The 21,105-nt window shown below is 39.7% G+C and overlaps 1 protein-coding gene across 1 annotated transcript in view; it reads left to right on the top strand.

Annotated features, from left to right (window-relative positions):
• The window catches only part of BICC1 (BicC family RNA binding protein 1), a 324,759-nt gene that overhangs the window by 102,671 nt on the left and 200,983 nt on the right, over positions 1-21,105 (top strand). The window contains exon 2 of the mRNA XM_011953455.1: positions 16,982-17,028. Within this exon, the coding sequence (XP_011808845.1) occupies positions 16,982-17,028 (47 nt within the window). The remainder of the gene's footprint in view (positions 1-16,981; positions 17,029-21,105) is intronic.

The following is a 21,105-nucleotide window of genomic DNA, read 5'->3' as shown; positions in this document are numbered from 1 at the left end:
GCAGACTGCTGTGTTAGCAGTGAGGGAGGCTCTGTGGGCGTGGGACCCTCCCGGTCAGGTGAGGGATATAGTCTCCTGGTGTGCCCGTTTGCTTAAAGCGCGTTATTGGAGTGGGAGTTACCCGATTTTCCAGGTGTTGTGTGTCTCAGTTCCCCTGGCTAGGAAAAGGGATTCCGTTCCCCCTTGCGCTTCCCAGGTGAGGCGATGCCTTGCCCTGCTTCAGCTCTCACTGGTCAGGCTGCAGCAGCTGACCAGCACGGATTGTCCAGCACTCCCTAGTGAGATGACCCCAGTACCTCAGTAGAAACTGCAGAAATCACCGGTCTTCTGTGTCGCTCACGCTGGGAGTTGGAGACTGGAGCTGTTCCTATTCGGCCATCTTGCTCTGCCCCCCTCTGTGTATCTTAAAGTAAGTTGGTATGCCATCAGTCTACTGTAGAGCATGATAGTTGATACACTTGAGTTAGTCAGTGTGTCCAATGAAAAAATATACATTTTGTGGTATAGTTAAATGTATTGGCAAGTTAAAAGATGGAAGGGTCATGCAGATTAATTATCCATTTGGTAGTTCACAAGTTAATTTTGTGGGAAGGGTGAAATTGTATAGAATGTACATGGACGGAGGTGGAATTCTACTTGCAGTGGAAATGCCAATCTTCCATAATAATTATTATCAGGAGTGGGAGGCCAGAACATTCTGTTGGGACAATTTCTAAAATCATAAAGGAAGTCAATAGAAAAGTGGGCAACTAGTTACTCATTTGGTACTTAAATAATTACCTAATGAGTAATTTAATATTTAAGAGGTAATTAAGTATTTAATAAGTATTGCCAGTATTAGTTAGGCCTGTGGAGTTTTTCGTAATGGTCTTCAGATAAGTTCAGATCTATATTTCTGTTATATGCAAGGGAGTCCCTCTTATTTTGAATGCTGTGGGGATCATCTACTCACTGCCTTTCCATCTGTTTGGCCTTTGGTTGCTTCTGCTTTCTGACTAATTCTGCACTGCCAAGAAGAATTCAAAGCAATAGGGCCCTCCAGATTGTTGTCACGTGGATGGTTCACTTAATTATCATCTGATATTCCTAGTATTGTGTGCCCAGTCCCACTGGGGAGAGGTGGGGCAGTAAAACTCCTGAGCCTTGCTACTGCTGTCCTGAGGGCCACAGTGATAAACTAACGTTGTTGTTTTATAGTCTGTTTGATATTTAGACTACTCAAATTTAACCATAATCTTTAAAAGTAAAATGTAAATATAAATACTATTAGGTCATGAACAAAAAAAATTAAGCGGTCGGGTGCGGTGACTCACGCCTGTAATCCCAGCACTTTGGGAGGCCAAGGTGGACAGATCATGAGGTCAGGAGATCGAGACCATCCTGGCTAACATAGTGAAACCCCATCTCTACTAAAAATACAAAAAAATTAGCCAGGTGTGGTGACAGGCGCCTGTAGTCCCAGCTACTCGGGAGGCTGAGGCTGGAGAATGGCGTGAACCCAGGAGGCAGAGCTTTTGCAGTGAGCTGAGATCACGTCACCGCACTCCAGCCTGGTTGACAGAGCGAGACTCTGTCTCAAAAATAAATAAATAAATAAATAAGCAAAAGCATAATTTCCATCTTTACAAATCTTAAATGAATATTAGTTCATCCATGCTTTTATGTATTTAGAAAACATAGTTGGAATGGTGTCTTAGTCTGTTTGGGCTGCTGTAGAAGAATACCATATACTGGGTAGCTTATAAACAGAAATTTATTTCTCACAGTTCTGGAGACTGGGAAGTTCATGATCAAGGTGCTGGCTGATTTGGTGTCCTTTGAGGCCTGACTTTCTGGTTCATAAATGGTACCTTCTGTTTGTGTTCTCATGTGGTGGAAGGCATGAGGGACCTATGTTCTCTCTTATAAGGGTGCTAATTCCATTATGAGGGTACCACCCTCATGACCTAATGACTTCCCAAGGGCCCTACCTCCTAATAGCATCACCTTGGGAGTTAGCATTTCAACATATGACTTTGAAAGCAAAACATTTAGACCAGAGCAAATGGTCTAGGCGAGATTATCACAGTTGCCCTTTGTATTTCCTTTGCGGTGTGAGTACTAAGCTAAAATAGCCTGGAATATTAAAACTCGTCATGCAATATATACGCATAGTTTAAAAATGAAATAATTTAAAAAGGCTTATGGTGAAAACACGGTACCCTTCCCCACAAAACATACTCTGTTCTCTAGATGTAGCTACGTTTTATTCCTTGAGCTGTTTCTTACTGATTCTCTGTTTTTGAAATCTATGTTTATTGCATTCTCCCAATTCATTATCTTTAGCCATTGTCTGTTGTATTCTTGTATGGTAGAAAGGATTTAGTTCTCTACTTTTTTCCTCCTCTGTTTTCCCAATAAAGTTTAATGACAAGTTTTAGTTTAATCAGTATTCAGTGTTTATGTTATATTTGTCCTTTGGTATCTATGGAGTATTTGTTCCAGGACCTCCTATGGATACCAAAACCTACTGATGCTCAAGGCCCTGATACAAAAATGGGATAATATTTGGATATAACCTATGCATATCCTCTGTACACTTTAATCTCTAGATTACTTATAATACCTAATATAATATAAATGACATGTAAATAGTTGTTATACTATATTGTTTACAGAATAATGACAAAAAAGGCTGTATTTGTTTAGTACAGACACAATTTTCATTTTCTTTTTTTTCTGTTGAATATTTTTGATCTACAATTGGTTGAATTCACAGACGTGGAACCCGGGGAATATGGAGAGCTGACTCTCTGTCATGTATGTTGTTGTTTCCTGACAAGCCAACGAATATATAAGTATTTCTTTTCCTTTTTTGTCAGAATTTTGTTTTTCCTGGAGTTGGTAATTGCCTTGTCCTTTTTTCCCCCTTTGGTTTAATGTTTTTTATGCCTATCAGAAATTCTTTCTACATTGTCTAATCCTCTCAGAACAATTTCCCACATGTTTAAGATTTCAGATAATCAGTTTTTTTCCCTGACAACTTTCCTCTTTGAAGTCTGTTGGCCTGCTTCATCCTTTACTGTTTGCCTTCTGGCCTGGCTTCACAGCTGTCATCATGGAATTTGCTCCCATCCTGGGAATTTCTCCTCACTCTATTTAAACCCCAGTTTCTTGTATAAGGGAAAGTTTCAGTTTCTTGGCTAACTTACTCAATTTGATACATACAACCCCTACTAATATATGAAATCCAAGTAGTAGGGAGGTAATTTTTTCCCCCTTGCAACTTAGCATGCCTGAAAATTTCACCATATTCTTCTACTGAATTCTGGGTTTAGCCAGGTAAAGAATTTTGGGTTGAAAATAATTTTTCCCTGTAATTTAAAGCTTTACTCATTGTTATATAGCATCTCACGGCTTGAATGAGAATTCTGACACTATTCTAATTGCCTGTGACTTGTTTTTGTCTCTCGGGAAGGTTTTAAGATATTTTTATTTCAAATGTGAAATTTCAGAAGGATGTGCTTTGTGTATATTTTCTTTCATTCAGCTTCAAATTGAATTAACTCTGCTAATATGGAACGTTATGTTTTTTGGTTCTGGAAATTTTCTGGTATATTTCTTTGATTAAAAAATACATTTTATAGTCTGTTCTCTTTTTCTGGAAATTTGGTTAGTTGGTCTTGGATTTTTTAAAAAGCTATTTCCTCTTTTATTTTATGTATGTCTTGTTCTTTCTGGGAGAATTTTTTAAAATGTTCCATATCTTGGATAGGATTGTGATATATTTGTTCTCTAAATGTTTCTCTTTTAAAACTGTCATGCTACTGTTTTTTCTTTTGGGATAGGTTCATTACTTTTTCTTATCTTTCCAATATCAATTGTAAGTTAAAAAATTATCCCATCCTCCATTGTCTTTCCCCATTTCCCAGCCTGTTCTTCCTCATCTTCTCCTCCTCCTTTATCCTCCTTCTCCTCCCTTCTCTTTCCCTTGCTCTCTCTCTCCTGTCCTTCTCGTCCCCCTTCCTCTTCCCCTCCCTCTCCTCCCCATTCTCTTTCCCACTCTGTCCTCTTCCCCATCAGCCTCTCTCACTTTCTTCTCTTTATCATTTCCTCATCTCCTTCTCAATCCCTTCCTTCTGTTATTTTGTTTTGCTTTTGCTTATATTTTGAAGTGAGGCAGTAAAACTCTTTCTGCTTTGGTGTGATTTGTTGACTGGTGGTCCTCACCAGCAAGGGAATGACCTCATATGCTGATACATTTCATAGCGAATAACTGCTACATGGCTGTCTTATGATAGTACAGTCCATAACAGGTAGAGCATTGCATCAGCTATGGACCTGAATTGGAATATGATGCCCTAGAACTGGACATGTGGAGAACCCAGGAGCAATCTTGAACCCTGAGGAATTTCCTGGTTTTCATGGTAATGTATGGGACTTGAGTAAGTCTAAGTCACTGACACTGAAGCAGTGGCATAGATATGTACTATTTAGAAGATCATTTACTGAAGAAAGGACATTTCCTAAAAGAAACAATCTATGGGTATCACTGGTATTATACTCCTAGTATTATACAACCCCTTTTTGGGTGTTCTGGGCCCTGGACACTAAATGTCTGTATCACTCCCCCGTTCTATAACAACCATAAAACTACTCCCCACCCCTCCCGTGTCCACTACCTCAAAACCACCTATTTCAGAACACCTGTCTGAGGAGTGGGACTTCCCCTGGTGAAGAAAGTGTCCTCCAGCTTGCGGGATTCTCTTTCCCTTTCACCATCACTGGAGAGCTCCCCTTCCTCCCCTGGCCTGTACCATCTGGCTCCTAGGCACAGGTGCTCTTTCAAGTGCTCTGAGGCATTGAAAAAAGAAAACGAAGTTTTGGAATCAGACATTCATGAGTATTCACAGCATTCTCTCTGCCCAGAATTCCCTTTCCCCATGTCCTCATGTCTAAATTCTGCATTAAATAATCAGTTCAAAAGTCTCTACAGTAGTTATTCTTTGAATTCCTGTACTTAATCATCTGTGACTCTTCTGTAATGTTTTAGTCTTGTCGTTCTTATTACACAACTATAAGTCCTTAGAAGTCAAAGTGGAAGGCTTCCATATTAAATGCTTACAGGGTGCTGCTTTGCATATTTCAGCGGTAAAACAGAGCCTGAAGAATTTGCCCAGAGTTATGCCACTAGTAAATGGCAAACCTAGATTTGAACCTAGACTTTTTTGACTCCATGACTTTTATCTCCTCTCTCTGTGCCCTGTTGCTAAATAAGTTTTGTATAAATAAATAGTGAGTATTTTAGCATAAAGATGAATAAGCAGCCCTGATGCATGCCTGATGATAAGCAGGCATGTCTTTTCTTTGCCCTCTGTCAACCTCCAGTTTTGGTGGAGAAAATAGCAAAACAGACTGCCTTGTCATGGATTTCTGCATATAACCTGAACTTTAAACATGCCTGGAACACATTTGGTTCTGATTTAAAACAAGTTGGCTTGCCCCATTGCCATGTTATTACAAATACAAAAGAAATATAAACTTCATTCCATTAAATAACCATCCACATAAACTCTTAAATAGTTTCATGGCTTTGGGCTGGGCCAAAGCTGGATATTAAGGAAATGATTATTAATGTTACATATTTTATTCAAACTGGTCTAATTTTTTTAACCTTCCCACCATCCCTAAAAGTGCCAGACAACCTTTTCCTTCCTCCTGCAAAATGTTCCCAGGAGGTTAAAACAGATAGAACTTTGATATCAAGCTGCTGACTCTTACTATTTGGAAATATTCTTTGTTTTCAGTTCCTCATAGCCTGTAGCTGTGTGCTCTACTTGAAACTTTTCAATTCTCCTTGGATAACAGCAAAGTTAGTTATCATTCCCTGTAGCAGTGCTGTAAAATGGAAATATGTGAACCACAAATATAATTTTATGTTTTATTGCCACATTAAGGAGAGTGAGGCAAAACAGGTAAGATTAGTCTTATAATATTTCTTTGTCTAGCCCAATATATAGAAGTAACATCATTTCAACATATAATCAAAACATTATTGAGAATTGTACATTCTTTTTTTACTACGTTTTCAAAATCCTATTTGCATTTTGTACCACAGCATATGTGAATTCAGACTAGCCACACTTTCAGTGTTCACGAGGCACATGTGGCCAGTGGCTGTCGCATTGGATGGCGTAGTTCTACAGGAAGATCAGCATAATCTCACTGTGGTGTATTAGGTATTCCTAATTCCATTAAACTATGAACATTGTTTAGATTTTGGTAAAGAGTTAGGGTTGTTTTCCTAAAAAAAATTGAAATTATATAAATACCCAAAGTCTTCAAATAGTGTTATGACCTCAGGCCAGACTAAACGATGCTTCAGGGATTGCTTATATAAGAAGAAATAGCGTCTGAAAGCGAGATATTTGACATGACCAACGTTTCTGTTAATCATTGGACTGAAATTCTATTGACATATGTTTGGGTCATCAGTCCACCAGGAAGTCTTCATTTTCAGGCCAATAAATTTGAAGTTCGAATAAACCCTTAACAAGAGTTACTGAAAGAGTGCAAGTTAAAAGTTGCTTAAAGCAGTGAGTAATGTAGTTGTTCTCAGATTTTTGGGAATATATGTTTCCCTACATTTAATAGCAACAGATGCTTTCTGAAACTAAAATCCCCTAGATGAGAGAATGCTGGCCTTTGCTTGCTTTCTGTTGTGCCCTGAGTGTGGCAGGGCCAGCACTGTCTTAGATTGTTCCCGGCATTGGAATATTGGCAGGAAAAAGATTTGACATGTGAAAAAAAATCCCCTGCAATCCACATTTTGAGAAGTGTGTATAATCTGCAAAGTCTTATGGAGCAGCAGTGGTCCCCGCTGTTAGATGGATTAGGAATCCTCCCCCTAACCTCCATCATAATCTAATTCTTACTCTGTTAAAATATGTTGTGGGAAATGAAATTTTAAAACCCAGCCTCAAAGGATGTCTTGGATAGTTCAATTATTGGACCATCCTCTTGTCCCAAATTGCCATGGATAATCTCTCTCTCTTTTTTGTTTTTATTCTGAGCCATAGAGCCCTTTTATAATGGGGTAAATTTCTGTTTTATTTCATGTTTCATTTGATGTGACCTTTCAGCGAAAGTGGGTTTTGTTTTTAAACAGCCTAGGATTGGAAATGTATGTATATACGTTTTTCTTTTTGTGGTTCACACATTTTGAAGGGTGTCTATTTCTGTCTTCTTTGGCTAGCTATTGAGTTTGGCTATAACTCACAGAGGTTTTCCAAATATTAAATTTTTTACTGTTTTCAGCTGCGAAGATTCTACTATAGGCCTAAATGATTAAAACTTCTCCACTGAGAGCTGCACAAAATCAGTGTTTCGTTCTAGAAAGTACTAGGTTGGTTAAAGCCTAAGATCTGTACCTGGTATGATGTTATTGATTGTCTGTTATCTATCTCTGATATTGCATTACTCATTGTGTCTCCTTAGGCAGCTTATATCTACATTTGATTTTCATACTTTTGCCAATGATTGCCTTATGCACTGTGGGCTGAAAATAATGCTGTGACAGACCAGTAATGGTGAAACCTTGGTTCATTCTCAAATAGGAAGGAAGACTTAAAAATAATTTTTACCTGAATTTTTTCTAATTAAAAAGCAATTCAAACCATTTAAAGGTATGTTGAAAAATACAAAGAAAAAATGATAAGCAGACCCAAGAATTCTACCACTCAAATAACAACTGTTATTAATATTTTGATATTTATCCTTTCAGTCTTTTTCCGACATATTCACTATGTATCCATATATCTAAATACATGTTTGTTTATATTTGTGTCTATATATGTACATGTATAGACTTTTATACAGAATTTAAGCCATTCTGTACATTCTGGTTTTTTTTTTTTTTTTTTTTTTTTTTTGAGACAGAATCTCACACTGTTGCCCAGGCTGGAGTATAGTGTCATGATTTTGGCTCACTGCAACCTCCACCTCCCAGGTTCAAGAGATTCTCCTGTCTCAACCTCCCAAGTAGCTGGGATTACAGACATGCACCACCACTCCCAGATAATTTTTTTTCTTCTATTTTTAGTAGAGATGGGGTTTCACCATGTTGCCTAGGCTGGTCTCAAACTCCTGACCTCAGGTGATCCTCTCACCTCGGCCCCCAAAGTGCTGGGACTGCAGGTGTGAGCCACTGTGCCCAGCCTGTACATTCTGTTTTATACTTTAAAAAACCAAGTTAAGGTTGCATTTTTGACCATGGGAATTTAACTGCAGAATAAAACAATATTTAAGAAAAAAATACTAAAAATGAAGAAGAAAGTCATCCTTAATCCAGCTACTGTTAAGAGAAAAATCATATTTATTTTTGTCTATTCTTGATTTTTCTCAACAGGCCTATTTATTTAACTTTTTTACAGGCCGGTGAATTTGAATTGTTCACAGTGAAGCCTGGTAATTAGGTAGAGAGTTAGGGGAAAGGTAGGGTCTGAAAATTCTCACACTTATGAGATACAGCATTCAGATGACACTTTCCACTGTTGAAATTTAAAGTTAGAAATGTTCTTCAGTTGGTTAGAGTATTTTAATGATGACTATGATTTTAATTTTAATGATGACTATGATTTTAAGTCAGAAGTGGAAGAAACTTTAAGAATAAACTTAACGACTACTGTTTTCTCAGTTGGCTCTCAGAGCTTTGCATGCCAGTCCAAAGTGCAAGATATAATTCATGAACATAAAAAGTTTCTCTGGGAATATCTAGAAACTGCATCTTCTACATCTTTTGTGCTGATTCCTTTTTCAGTTGAATTTGCTGGGTTGTCAGGGAAACAGTTAACATACAGTTTTCTGGAAGCAGTTAATATACAGAATAAAATATATAGCATAGCTCTTTTAGCATAAGGATTAAATTGATGCAGTAAGGGAATGTTTTAAATTTTGAGTAGAATATTTTTGTACAAGAATCAGGCTACCTGAATAATTGTTTATCTTTCAAGTCACCTAAAGGCACAGCAGCCCTCTTAGTTGCAAATGTGTTGAGTTGTGTTAAAAAAAAAAAAAGATGGAGAGGAATGCCCTGATTCTTTATGGATTTGAAGAATTACATCTCAATTATTTTTATAATTTGAACTTGGTTTTTTCTTGCCAAATTCCAAAGGGGAAGAAACCCCATTGTTTATTAAAGTAATGTTTAAAGATGTTTCATACTTGAATTGTGAAGTATGAAATGTGAAGAACATAGTCCTTGTGTTTTTAGCGTTGGCTACATAAAGCATCAGATGTTATAAGAGAAAAGCATTTTAAAATGAAAAGGATATTTAAACAGAAGTTCCCATGTGTCCCAGGAAGAATTTAAAGTCAAGCTCCCCCCCCCTCCCATTTAATTCAGTCATTAACTGGACTTGCTGTGTAGTTTGGGGGAATAGTAATAGTTTACACCTGTTTCAACTTTTGCTGTTTTTATTGGCAGTGGCTTTTGCCATCCCATATTTCTTGTGAAGCAAAAATATGAAATAAAATATGGCAAAGCATTGGAGAAATTATAATAAACATAAAAAATGGATTGTTCAGCTTAAAATATGAAATGCTTTACCTGCACATTCAGCCAGCCACGTTTCAGTAGTATTGAAGTAATTTATTCCTGGGGTTCTATGTCATGAAAATAAAGACAATTGCTTTCATTGGCAGGAATAATCCAGGGTTTTTACATTCGAGTGAATAAACTTTGGAACATCAGGCAGAAGTTATATTGTAAAGACAGTTTAAGAAAAACCTGCTAAATCATTATATGTATGCTCATGTTACTGTGGAATAAAAAAGATGAGGGAGTATCAGTGTCTAAGATTGCAAAGACTCAATAGAAGTATTTTAGCACAGAGTGTAATCAAACTTCAAAGGTCAAGCAATACCATGACATAAAGTATGGTTTGACTCATTTCACAGGCACCATTTTGCCCTCCAAATATAATGAAAAGGAAATGATTTGAGTCAAGATATTATCATATATCGTATATATTTTTTCTTCTAATCCAACTCTCTAATGGTCTCCCTATAAGTGCCCTTTGTTCTTCAGGTTTAACAGTAGTTGTCCAGTTGGGTTAGGAGTGAAATGATTCACTTTTTAATGCATTGTCTAGAATGAGAATAGCTAAATTAAATTGATAATAAGTTTAATTTGGGTAGAATTGTGACTGAAAAACCCTCTGGGAAAGTTGCTAGGAGAACTGAATTTTAACTTTGGCTTAATCTCACCAGTTAGATTGCTTTGAATATTGTACAGGTCAGGGTTGTAATTTGAATGAGGGTAGGGCCTTGCCTATTTTGATTCATTAGCATTGAACCTAAGTCGTAAGTATTTGCGAAATGAAAGTGTCAGCTTTTCTGGGTCTGTAAAATGAGCATTTTATTTTATTTATTTATTTTTTAAATGAGCATTTTAAATGCCTAATTTTATATTGAGAAAAATGTTCTTCAGTGATACCCTTTTCCCCAATCTCTCACTTCTTGGAAAGACTTTATATTTTGATACTGATGAATGTAAACTAAGTGGGAGAATTAGACTCTCAAATTTGGGCTCAGAAGAATCCGTGTTTGGGGGAAGAGAAGACTTTTAGTGAATTGTCACTCTTTTAATAGGCTCTTGTGGCATTTGATAGCTTTGTCTGCTTGGGGTCAGTGAAAGTCCTTCAGGTGACCTGGTATCCTGGGAATGAAATGAGGATGCTTCTTCCTAGGAAGTGCTAATGATTGGGACTCAACACCATTTGCACCTGAGACCATGATCTAACCAACAGCTCATCAGGGTCTTTTATAAACCAAGGTATTTTTGGGCTTGGAAAATGGATACATCAGAATTGAGGTAAAATCAGGCTCAGATTTAGAATTTCTTGCACACAAACACTTGGAGTAAAAAAAAGTCCAAAGATTTTTGGTGCCAGTGAATGTAATTTGCCATTTCTGGCTCCTTGCCTGCTATTTTCCCTCAAATTGTAAACTTGCTAAAGGTGCAGGTTTCTGGTTAAATTTTAGTGATTTCCCCCCCTAGAACAGAGTTAATAGTAGTTTAGGTCTAACTTAGGAAATTTTCCCCTTTTTATTCATCTGGAAGTTGAAGGGCCATTCTGTGAAGGCTATTTAGTGTTTTGATGGACTTGGAATGAAGGGGCATGACAAAGTGTGATATAATGAGTTTGTCTTGAGCAAAATAAGTCTCCTCAAGGAAGTTTCTGTAATAAATATAGTTGTATAATGAAATTTCAACAGATGATTTTTAAGTTGTGCAGGAATTTCGTGTGGTAAAAAGGGTGATTATCTACTTTGCTTGATAGACCTTTGAGAATATCTTTGATTCTAAAAATTCCTTTTCACAGAAAAGTTTCCTCAATGCCACTAGATATTTTTTTGACTCTCCATGTCCTTATCTGCTACTTTTATTGCCATGTGAAAGTGGGTATCATTGAAGGTGGCTCTTTTAAAACTATTTTTAGCCTTAGACAAAGACAGCCAAGAATTGGCTAAGTGCCCCCCAAGACACTTGTCATTAGGTTTGGGCACTGACCTTTTATCTTGCCTGGGTGTTCCCTTTAGCTAGAGCCACCCACAGTTGCCAGTTTGCTTAGAAGTTTGTTCAACTTTACTTTTTATATTTTTATTGAGTTTTAATATTGGTATATTTTCAAGTTAGAAAATGAAAATCATTGTTTGCAGAGCAGACTACAGAGACTGTGTTTGTAGAAATGTGTGATTCAAATGGCCTGTATCAGTGTGTAAGGAAAATGGATGTGCTGCAGTCAGGAATAACCCAAGGCAGACATCCAGTTTAGCATGACTCAGCGAGTTTGGAGTGCAGGCGCACAACTCCACTCTTCATGTAACCACACCACATGAGGTGCATTAGGTGGCCACCCACATGAGCTCGTGCTTTGCTCAGAGCCACTATTCTCCGTAAAAGGTGTAATTACCCTGCTGACACTACATGCAGCTTGTGCCCCAGTCAGCTTGTTCGTGCCAAGAGAGAGAATAAAACCATGTTGAAATCCCCTACAATTCCTCGAGTGTTCTTTCAGCTGCCTGCCACTCATCCATCCACTCCTCGGTCCTCAGCTTGGGCTGGAACATAACACTTGGCGTGACACTTGGCATAGTCGGCAGGATACTGAGGAGAGTGAGCCTTTGGTCCCCACTGATTTCAGGTTGGGCATGTGACTGCAACATGGGCTCTGGTGCCCAGTGGCAGCTGTACTGTATAAAGGGCTCTGTTGGAAACCTAGGTGGCAGTAGATTGGTCCTCCACGAGCATGGAAAAGGTGCTGAAGCAGCTGGAAGTGCAAAGCACTGAGAAGGAGTGAGCTTTTGCCGGCAGAGTTGGTTAGGCATTTTTGAATGCACTATGAAAAGTACACCCACAGTCCCTGAGGAATGTAGCAGAGGTAAGGGCCCTCCAGGTGCAGGCTGGGTGCCTGGAGGCCTGGTTACACAGCTCAGAAAAGGATTTAGAAGCTTCCATAAATGGGGACCTTCAGGCACAGGCGGCATGCCTGGAGGCCTGGCTACAGAGCTCGGAAAAGGAATTAGAGGCTGCCATGAATGCAGGCCTGGGGCTGTTGTCTCAGCCAGAGACCTCCCACTCTGATACTGAGGAAGCTGTTGGTGGGACCGAGGAGTCTGCACCATAAAGAAGAGGAAGATGCCCTGCCTGCATGAGTCCCCCGACTGGAGAAAAGGGGGCCCCAACAAGTGACATGCTCACAGATGTGGATTGATTTGATTTTGGCCAGGATTGACTGAGAGAAAATTGATAAGCAGCCAAATGAAGTACTCTTAACTTTGTGCAATTCCAGAAAATGCCCAAGTGGGAGAAGGACATTGCTGCACAACCTGGTCCCACCTGGGCACTTCAGCTCAAAGACTACATATGTGCTATAGCCAACTGGGGGTGTAAAGCCTTTTCTGTATGATGAGGGAACTGACTGAGGTTTGAACTGGGGAAACACCAGATGACTGGAGTCCACATGTGGAGTTCACAGTCCACTGTTCCCCCACCAACGTATAGCGAGTGCTGGTGCTGGTAGACACCAGCACAGATACGTTTTGGGCATGGATATTTCACATGGCTTGGCAGCCATGCCGTCTATCAATGGGCTTGACAAAACTGAGACAGTACCACTATTTGGTGGACTTGGCCGATGAGTTCTTTTCCAGAGAGCCAGGAACAGTTTGCCTTCATGGGAGGGCAACAGAATGGGCTTTCACAGTGTTGCTGTAGGGCTGTATGCATAGCCCCACCATATGTCATGGTCTTGTTAATGATACTATGTTAACTTCTGATTCTCTTGCAGATTTAGAAGTGACAACACTCCCCTTGCCTAGATTAAATCTAGGCATGAGAGCATGGCAGGGTGGGCTATAGTCGTCGTGCGGATGACTTAGCTGATAGTGGGATGGATGCCTTCATGGATAATGACTCCCCAGAATGGGCTAGCACAGACATCCACTTGAGTGAAGTGTGGTGCCTACTTGGAGCAGTGGAGTACACGGAGTACAAATCCCTTAGCAGCAGAGTTGCAAGAGGTCTTAGGACTTGTAGTCCTAATGCAAGATAAGGCCGTGGGGCCTAAGGCACTCCTCCATTCCTGATAGAGCATGGTATACGAATGGGTCTAGCTTAGGTGCTGCTATTGCTTGGACTGCTGTCACAGTTCACCCTAGTACTGATGCCACATGATTTGATACGAGGTGTGGACAAAGTAGCCAATGGGCTGAAATCAGGGCAGTGTGAATGGTGATCACCAAGGTGGTGACACCAACGGTAATCTGCAGCAATAGCTTGGTAGTTTATTGAGGCTTAGCCTTGTGGTTAACTACTTAAAAGTAACAGAAGTGGCCAGTTAGTTGGTCACCAGCCCATATAGGGCCAAGCCATGTGGCAAAACCTATGGGAGGAAGGATGACCTCCTCCGACCAGGTATAGGGATTAATGGTAACCTATTGTTGCCTGCCCCAGTGCTCCTAAAGGCAGGGAAATAAAAGCTTGACTAAATGTATAAAGCAACATTGGTGTAATGTCACCATGAGGTGGTTGCCCACCACAACCTGGAGTTGTTGTTCCTGTATTACTGCTGTGGCCTCTGGATCCAGGGTTCCACCCTGTGGGCATGTCTCCTCACTAGAAAAACTCCCTCTGCCTAGGGGGTGGAATGTAAGACCTATATGTTGGACCTGAGTGTCTGGGGCCTGTGTATCTAGAGCCTATGTATAAGGCCTTGTGTCGGACCTGTGTGTCTGGGGCCTGGCTTGCATGCCCAGAGCCTATGTATGAGGCCTATGTGTTGGACCTATGTGTCCAAGTCCTGTGTCTGGTGGAGTGTAAGGAAAATGGATCTGCTGTGATCAAGAATAGGCCAAGGCAGACATCTGGTCTAGCATGTGAGTCTGGAGTTTGGAGCGCACGTGCACAATTTCACTCATTACATAACCACATCACGTGGTGATCATCCATGTGAGCTCGTGCTTGGCTCGCAGCCACTATTGTCTGTAAAAGGTATAATTACCCTGCTAACACTGTACATATGACTTGCACCTCGGTTGACTTGCACCCAGGTTTGCACCCATGGTTCACGCCCAGGCTGGCGCCCAGGCTCACTTGCACCAAGAGAGAGAATAAAGCCATGTCACAACTCCCTATGATTCCTCAAGTGTTCTTTCAGCTGCTCGCCACTCATCCACCCCCTCCCCTTGGTCCTCCGCTTGGGCGGAAATCTGACACTTGGCATGACAGTGTCTGGGTGCAGTTCATGCTATTGATGATGAGGAATTTGTTCAAAAAGAGAAGTTAAAAAGACATTAGCATTATAGGTTAGTTTGCTTTTGCTGCTATAACAAGTTGCCACAGTGTAGTAGCTTAAAGCAACAGAAATCTTACTTTTTGGGTCTGAAATCCGAAGTGGTTTTCACTGGGCTGAAAGCAAGGTGTTAGCAGGACTGGACTCTCTACAGAGGCCATAGGGAAAGATAATTTCTTTGACTTTTCCAACTCTTAGAGGCCACCTACATTCCTTGGCTCATGGCTTGTTCCTCTGTCTTCAAATCTTCGTCATCTCTGATCTGTCCTTTGTTGTCATGTAACCATCTCTCCTTGTGCTTCCATTGTCACATCACTTTCTTGTACTCTGAGCCCCCTGCTTCTTTCATTAAGGGCACGATTACACTGGGCCCATCTGGCTGATTCAGGATAATCTTCCTATCTTTTTACTTAATCACATCTACAAAATCTCTTTTGCCGTGTAAGGTTCCGGGGATTAGTACATGAACCCCTTTGCTGAGAGTCATTATTCAGCCCTACCACACATTAGAAGGCAATTTTTAAATTCCTTTTCAGCCCTTGTTTTTATGTTTTTTCAGATTGTCCTTGGAGTTTCCAGAAACATGTACTCTGCAATCTGTTGTTTGGGTAAAAATGTGTTGGTAAAAAATACACATTTCTACAAAAATAGACAATGTGTCTTATATTCAACTGTAAAATTTAAGTTGGTGAAAAAAGAATTTAAATACTTGTTATTTCTTTGAGGGCAGAGAGAATTTCTGAAGTTTTGAATCTTTTTTTTTTTTTTTTTTTGAGACAGAGTCTTACTCTGTCGCCAGGCTGGAGTGCAGTGGTGCAATCTTGGCTCACTGCAACTTCCACCTCCTGGGTTCAAGTGATTCTCCTGCCTCGGCCGCTCAAGTAGCTGGGATTACAGGCACACACCACCTCACCCAGCTAATTTTTGTTTTAGTAGAGATGGGGTTTCACTATGTTGGCCAGGATGGTCTTGATCTCTTGACCTCGTGATCCATCTGCCTCGGCCTCCCAAATTTTGAATCTTTCACTTAACAGTGTCAAAGTTGTGGTAGATGCTTGTCAAAACTTGCTAATTGACAGATGTAATTCTTAAGTGATTGCTCTGCCCTATTTCTTGGGTTTTTAGTCATTTTAACAAGTGTTCTGGATACACACACACATGCACTTCTGCTCACAAACATGGCTGTGCTGAGGTATTGCCTAGCAGGTGTTTGGTTTACTGTGGTCTTCCAGACTTTAATTTCCAGTACTTTTCACTTCAGTACCTTTCTTTGTCCTGGCCAGGCTTCTCTCATTAAGCACTATTCCACCCTACACCCGAATCAGAGTCCTTTTTGGCCTTAGAAAGATGCAGTCTGAGTCTGTTGCAAGCAAGATGCTATTGGCTCTTTTATCGCTTCTCTCCTTTTGTCAAATTCCCCACCCTGCAACACAAATGAATACAAAATGTTCATAGTCACAAGACTTATGAACACAGACTGAGAAGTGGGTTTGTCCTATATTCATGGGTTACCATTTATCTATAAAAATGATGTTCAAATACAGTGATATTTTAATTAATGTTACATGCAATTTTGTGGGCTGTGACCTTCACCATTACTGTTTAATTCTGTTTTTCTTTTTTTCTCTCTTTGTATATACAACTGAAGGAGTGAATTAAAAGTATATGATGCCAACTGAAATTGAAGTAGAATATATACTCATTGTAAAGCATAAAATGGAAACAGCTTAGAAGTAGGCCATATACATGAGCCACCTGCTGACAAGGCAGCCTCTTCTGCCTGGGATTGATCACAGATAGGAAGTGCTTGGAATGTTACAGTTGATTACTTTGAGAGTTGCATTTATTCATATAGTTCTTTAACTATGAAAGGCCGAGATCACTTTCATCATCTAAGTGTGTAGGGGTTCGTGAGTCTTTCAGACAAAGCAAAAGAGTGTTAAATAGCCTAGAGATGTGTAATTGATGGATTAGTGTGCTAGTCTTTACCAATTTTGCATCGCAGTGAGGCATATTAGCAGGCACTGAGCTGTGGGAGAGCGAGGCTGGCATCTTGTTTGCTTTTGCATTCTCATATCTGATGCTCGAAAGTTTTTTGAATACATACATTGAAAAAGTATTTTAAATGTGCACATTTTTATTTACAGCTGCTGCTGAAGGGAAAGGCAGAAGTGGGGAAGACTTTTTTCAAAAGGTAAGTTGCCTTTTACTCTTGTCATGGTGATAAGTAAGAGGAAATATACTTATCTCAGCAGCTACCCTAGAAGCCCCCGAACGCTCCCCTTCATGTTTAGGAGAACAGGTTTCCATAGGGGAGCTGGAAACAGAGCTAGCCAGGAAAAGGGGGGATGCTGTGTGAGACATAACCATTCCAAGAAGGCTCCTTCCAGGGAAAATCTAATGAAATTTTTGCTTGAAGGCAAATAAACAAAATGTAAGAGGGCTCAGAGATGGATCAATTCATGTGGCATTCATACTTCGTTTGGCTGGCGTGTGACATAGAAGGGGTTTATTGTGCAAGTTGAGGTACACTATCCTATATGATGAATATGGTGGGGGATCTTTTCTAAAGATACTTAAATTAAGACAAATTTTAAAATGTTCTACTGGCCAAATAGAATGTGCCAGACTACAAGTTTTCCACCCTTGCTTTATAGTCTCAGGCTGTTGCAGTTTAGGTACTATACCCCCTGACTTGGTGTTATCTGACATTGTTTAATCTCCAACTTACACTCAATACCTAAGCATTTCAGAATGCCCTGGCCTTAGCTGGGGACAGGGTTAGCAACCAGGATAAGACAAGGGAAGACAAATAGGCTGGGTGCAGTGGCTCATACCTGTAATCCCACCACTTTTTGAGGCCGAGGCTGTCGGATTACTTGAGTTGAGGAATTGAAGACCAGCCTGGGGCAGGGCATGGTGGTGTGCACCTATAATCCTAGCACTCTGGGAGGCCGAGGTGGGTGGATCACTTGAGGTCAGGAGTTTGAGACCAGCCTGGCCAAAAGCCTGTCTCTACTAAAAATACAAAAGTTAACCAGGCGTGGTGGCAGATGCCTGTAATCCCAGTTACTTGGGAGGCTGAGGCACGAGAGTCACTTGAACCCAGGAGGCAGAGATTGCAGTGAGCTGAGATCGTGCCACTGCACTCCATCCTGGGCAACCGAGTGAGACTGTGTCATAAAATAGGATAGGATAGGATAGGATAGGATAGGATAGGATAGGATAGAATAGAATAGAATAGAATAGAATAGAATAGAATAGAATAGAATAGAATAGAATAGAATAATCCAGCCTGGGCAACATGGAGAAATCCCTCCTCTACAAAAACAAACAAACAGAAAACTGAAATTAGCCAGGTGTGATGTTGTGCACCTGTACTTCCAGCTCCTCTGAAGGCTGAGGTGGGAGGATCACCTGAGCCCAGGAAATTGAGACTGCCGTGAGCCATAATCGTGCCACTGCACTCCAGCCTGGGTGACAGAGTAAGACCCTGTCTCAAAGAAAAAAAAAAAAGAAAAGAAAAATAAAATGAAAAAGAAATAAATAGCAGAAATCATAGATTTCCCTTGGGTTGACTCTGATGGTAAAAATAGATGCTATCTGTGGAAGGATTCTTCTTCATTGTTCTTATTTAACTCACAGATAGATGTAAAAAGCAGATGCTTCACCTTTGTGATTTCAGACATTTTAAAAGCTGAGTCAAAATATGGTGTATATGATCATAAAGGACTTTCATTCTTAGATTTGTTAATATTTCTCACTGTTTGCAGAGACATATATACATTCCAGTAGTTTAAATGGAAACACGTTTGAATCCAGGAACATGTGTGTATCCCACAAACTATGAGTTAGAGTCATAGATTCTATTCTTGGTCACAGATTAATGAGGTCTCTGAATAACTAGATGGGAGTACATTTTATCTTCTCATTTTTTTCTTTGGTTCAATAGGAAGTGTCTTTTCCATAGACAGGTGTCCATATAGGATTTGCATACTCATCCAGCAGAAAATCTCTAACTTAGAAACAGCCCAAATTCCAGAAGAGTCATTTTTCACTGTTTTGACTAGACAGAAGTAGACATTATGGTTCATCTACAGTAGAATGAAGTAATGGAGAAATACTGAATTGTCCTCCAGGAACGTGCATGCAGTCACACGTGTTCTAATTTTACATAATGACATTTGGGGAAACATTTAAGAAATAGGCTGCATTGCCGTTCACTAGCATCTTTGAAGAAATATTTTTCTATCTCTAAAGTAATGCAAATATGAAGGATCTAGGCTTATGATTGTAATGTTTCTTAGTTTTTACTTTGAGGTGTGCATGGCAAAAGTTAAAATCTCTCTTTAGTTGAGTTTAAACTTCAGCTACTCAACTTTTCTAAGCCTGGAAGGGTATCTACCTAGCTTCATAGTGCCTTTCCCTACATGGAGATTTGAGAAGGAGTGTGAGACTTTCATATATAACTTTATGGTTTTTTGTACCATAAAAATATATGTAAAATCATAATATGACTAAATTTTGCTCGATTTAATTAATTACTCTCATTAAAGTTTTTGAATTAGAAAATAATAAAATTAATTTTAAAAATCTTCCAAAATAAGAATTGGTATATTTCCTTTAAGAGCTTACATTTCAGTTTAACAGATAGTAAGATTATCAAACATATTATCTCAAATTTGAAGCTATAATAGTAATTGTTAAGCATATTATACACTTCTTCCATTGAGTCAATGTTACTGTTTTTTCCAGAGATCTACCCAGTTTTCTATACACTGTTTTACTGCATGAGTTTGAAGTGATTTATTTCCCAAACACTTAATAAAGGATAAAAGGTAAAAGGCTAAGATGTTATAGCAAAAAATTCCCCAAACCCCAACAATATAGTGTCTTAAAGAGCAGAGTCATTTGTTGTACTCTCACATAGCATTCTAAGGAGAATCTTCCAGCTGGGTTGGTAGCTGTGTCCCATGCTGTCATTCAGTGACCCAGGCTCCTTCTAAGACATATCTGGGTTGTTGCTAAACATGGCCTTCATCTCTGTTGTTGAAGCTTGGTCACCACCATGTCCAGTTGTGTGCTGGTGAGGGAGACAGAGTATTGAAGAGAGGCACGCCATGGTTGTTAGGCCCAGGCCTGAATGTGGCATCTGTCACTTCCTTTCATACTCTATGGGAGAAAACTTAGTTATGTAGTCTTACTTAATAGCAACAATAGAGGGGAGGGGAGGGGCTGGGACATTTGGAGAAAAAAATTGATTTTGCAGGCACTATTCACCAAAAATGAGATTGCTAGGGGAAAAAATGCTGTAATCAAAGTGTAATTTCTTCGTGTGGTGTACTTTGAAACTTTTTGTATTTGTTTGTTAGGGCTGACATACCACAAACTGGGTGGCTTAACTATGATAAATTATCACCTCACAGTTCTGGAGGCTACAAACCCAAGATCAAGGTGTCAACAGGGTTGGTTCCTTCTGAGGGCTGGAAGGGAGAATCTGTTCCATGGCTTTCTTTAGCTTCTCATGGTTTGCTGGTTATCTTTGGTGTTCCTTGGCTTGTGGAAGCATCACCTGGATCTCTGCCTTCATCTTCATATGGCATTTTCCCTGTCTCTATGTCCAAATAAAGACACCAATAATGTTGGATTAGCAGCCCACCCTACTCTGGTGTGGGTTCATCTTATTATTACACATCTGCAGTGACCCTATTTCCAAATGTCACATTCTGAGGTCCCAGGCATTAGTACTTCACCATATGACTTTCTGGAGGACAGTTCAAACTATGATACCTTTTAATGGAGAAGATGATTCTGTAGAAAAATTTAATTAGAAAAATTTACTAAGACTGTAGATGTTGTTTGTCACATTTTGGTACTCAGTCTGATCTATAGATTTTTAACTGTCTAGTCTTTTATACTAAATCTGTTTTTTTAATCACAAGTCATTTCTAAATTGTCTACAATGAGTATATAATTGACATGCAAAAAGAGAAAAAATAATCTGTAATCTTGCTTTTTTGTTTTTGTTTTTTGTGTTTTTTTGAGATGGAGTCTTGCTCTGTTGCCCAGGCTGGAGCGCAGAGGCATGATCTCGACTCACTGTAACCCCTGCCTCCCAGGTTCAAATGATTCTCCCACCTCAGCCTCCCTAGTAGCTGGGATTACAGGCATGCACCACTACACCCAGCTAATTTTTGTGTTTTTAGTAGAGATGAGCTTTCACCATGTTGACCAGGCTGGTGTTGAACTCCTGACCTCCAGTGATACACCC

This window comes from Colobus angolensis, unplaced genomic scaffold, assembly GCF_000951035.1.
Source record: "Colobus angolensis palliatus isolate OR3802 unplaced genomic scaffold, Cang.pa_1.0 Scaffold361, whole genome shotgun sequence".
NCBI classification, from domain to species: Eukaryota; Metazoa; Chordata; class Mammalia; order Primates; family Cercopithecidae; genus Colobus; species Colobus angolensis.
The sequence above is the reverse complement of the archived record's forward strand: the minus strand, read 5'-3'. Positions and strand labels throughout refer to the sequence as shown.